General features: G+C 42.8%; 1 protein-coding gene across 1 annotated transcript; it reads right to left on the reverse strand.

The window, feature by feature from the left end:
* LOC107640631 (uncharacterized protein K02A2.6-like) lies at nt 470-1145 on the reverse strand. The gene is made up of 2 exons (XM_016344140.1): nt 669-1145; nt 470-478 (listed from the first exon to the last, which is right to left on the reverse strand). The coding sequence occupies exons 1-2, from the start codon at nt 1143-1145 to the stop codon at nt 470-472; spliced, it is 486 nt and encodes a 161-aa protein (XP_016199626.1).

Below are 2278 nucleotides of genomic sequence, written 5' to 3' on the forward strand. Positions count from 1 at the left end.
TAAACTTATTTCGTTATACTTTAATAGTCGTTTGGTCGGCTTCTGATTATCGTCTTTATCTGCTTATTTAGTAGCATTTTCTTTGTTTTCTTACCGTTTTGTCGGTGTGGACTTATCGCTTGTGTCCGTTTTGCCATTACGTTGGTAACTTGGGCAAAACTAAGTCTTGGCCTTGTTATTATCGCAGCCATTTGTTATGACTTTGATTTGTTTGGCTCCCGAGGTGATCAGTCCCGGGTTGCCGTATCGTTGTCCCGTTTACCATACGTTGAAAAACATGATGTTGTGGGACACATATTGGGGAATAGTAGATGGGAGAATTTAGACAAGTAAACATTAATCGACAGTTAAATAAGTATATAGCCATGGTAGGCACTTAACAAAAGTAAATCACTGAGCTTGTTAAAAGTAAATCATTGAGCTCGTCAGGCCGCCTGGCCGGCGTGCTTGAGCTAAGAATAAAATCTCCTCAAGTTACCTGCATTCCATGTTCTCGGGATTTCTTTGCCGTCGAATTTCTCCAATTTGTAGGCACCTTTGCCGAGCACTTCTTTGACTCTGTAGGGACCTTCCCAGTTTGCCGCCAGCTTTCCTTCTCCTGGGGTCGGTAGCCCGATGTCATTACGTCGCAAGACGAGGTCATTCTCCTCGAATTCCCTCCTGAGCACCTTGGTGTTATAGCGCAGGGCCATTCTTTGTTTCAGTGCTACCTCCGACAAGTGGGCCATCTCTCTGGCCTCATCCACCAGGTCTTTCTCCACTGCTTCTTCTACTCCTTTCAGAAGTAACCGTGGGCTCGGCTCGCCGATCTCCACGGGTATTATCGCATCAACCCCGTACGTCAGGTAGAAAGGGGTTTCTCTCGTGGAGCTTTGCTCGGTTGTATGGTAGGACCAGAGAACCGAGGCGAGTTTGTCGGCCCATGCACCTTTTTTGCTATCCAACCGCTTCTTGAGGCCCAGCAAGATGACCTTATTTGCGGACTCCACTTGTCCATTCGTCTGGGGGTGTTTTACCGAGGAGATCTTCTGTTTTATGCCCAGGCCGGTGAGGAATTCTGCGAATTTCTTGTTAGTGAATTGTGTCCCGTTGTCCGAGATGACGACTTCTGGGATGACGAACCGGGTTATCACCTGCCTCCACATGAACTTTCTACAGTTGGCTGATGATATACTGGCCAGGGGTTCAGCCTCTATCCATTTGGTGTAGTAGTCAATGGCAACTATGAGATATTTGAATTGCCCCGGGCCAACCGGGAAGGGTCCTAGGAGGTCGACTCCTCATTGTGCAAAAGGTCGGGAAGACGTCAGTAAACTCAGTTCGGAAGCCGGTGCTCTGTGGAAGTTGGCGTTCTCTTGACACTTGGCACATTTTTTCATGAATTCTTTGGAGTCTTTCATCATTAATGGCCAGTAATATCCAGCTCGAATGAGCTTCCTTGCTAGGGCTTTGCCCCCGATATGGTGGCCGCAGCATCCCTCATGGACTTCTCTAAGCACGTAGTCCATCTAGTCGGGATGCAGGCACTTCAATAGGGGTTGGCTGAGTCCCTTTCTGAATAGTTGTCCCTGTATGGTCGCATATTTGGTTGCCTCCCTCCTCAATGCTTTGGCTTCCTTCTCATCGTCAGGGAGTTTGTCGTTTTCCAAGAAATTGATGATGGGGTCCAACCAGGAGGGGCCTGGTTTTGTCAAATGGAGGACGACCGTTGGTTCCTTTATCATTTCTTGGATGAGAGACCGGTTGCCCGATCCTGGTTTCGTGCTTGCTAGCTTAGATAGGAGGTCTGCTCGTGTGTTCCTTTTCCTCGGAACGTGTTGGATCATGACCTCCTCGAACTGTTTGCTCAATTCTCTAACCTTTTCCAAGTACTTTTGCTCAATTAAAAAGTTTTTTATTTAAAAAGTAATTAATAAAATATTTTTGAAGGTAACATTGTATTTGTATATGAAAATCGAGGTACAATTTGTAATTATATAAATTTCTGGGTATTTTGGGTAGTAAATAAAGTACAGGGGGTAAAAATGGGTATTTTATAAAAGTTCAAGTTATTTTTATAAATATGAAAATAAGTGAGGGTTCCAAATATAATTTTATATATTATTTATTTACCATTTAAATTATTCTATTTATATTATTGTTAATATTTTATTACGAATATTACTGAATAGAGATATTATTAATATTATTATAAGTCAGAGAAGAGTAAACAAAGTGATCTTAAAAGTTTTAGAAAACACAAACTTTATTAAAGGACTTTATAATTCTTTTTTTATAA

The sequence above is a fragment of the Arachis ipaensis genome, chromosome B05 (genome assembly GCF_000816755.2).
Source record: "Arachis ipaensis cultivar K30076 chromosome B05, Araip1.1, whole genome shotgun sequence".
Taxonomy (NCBI): domain Eukaryota; kingdom Viridiplantae; phylum Streptophyta; class Magnoliopsida; order Fabales; family Fabaceae; genus Arachis; species Arachis ipaensis.

What these genes read in the sequence shown, in the direction of transcription:
- LOC107640631 (XM_016344140.1), bottom strand. Translation starts at nt 1,145, where the DNA reads ATGTGGAGGCAGGTGATAACCCGGTTCGTCATCCCAGAAGTCGTCATC.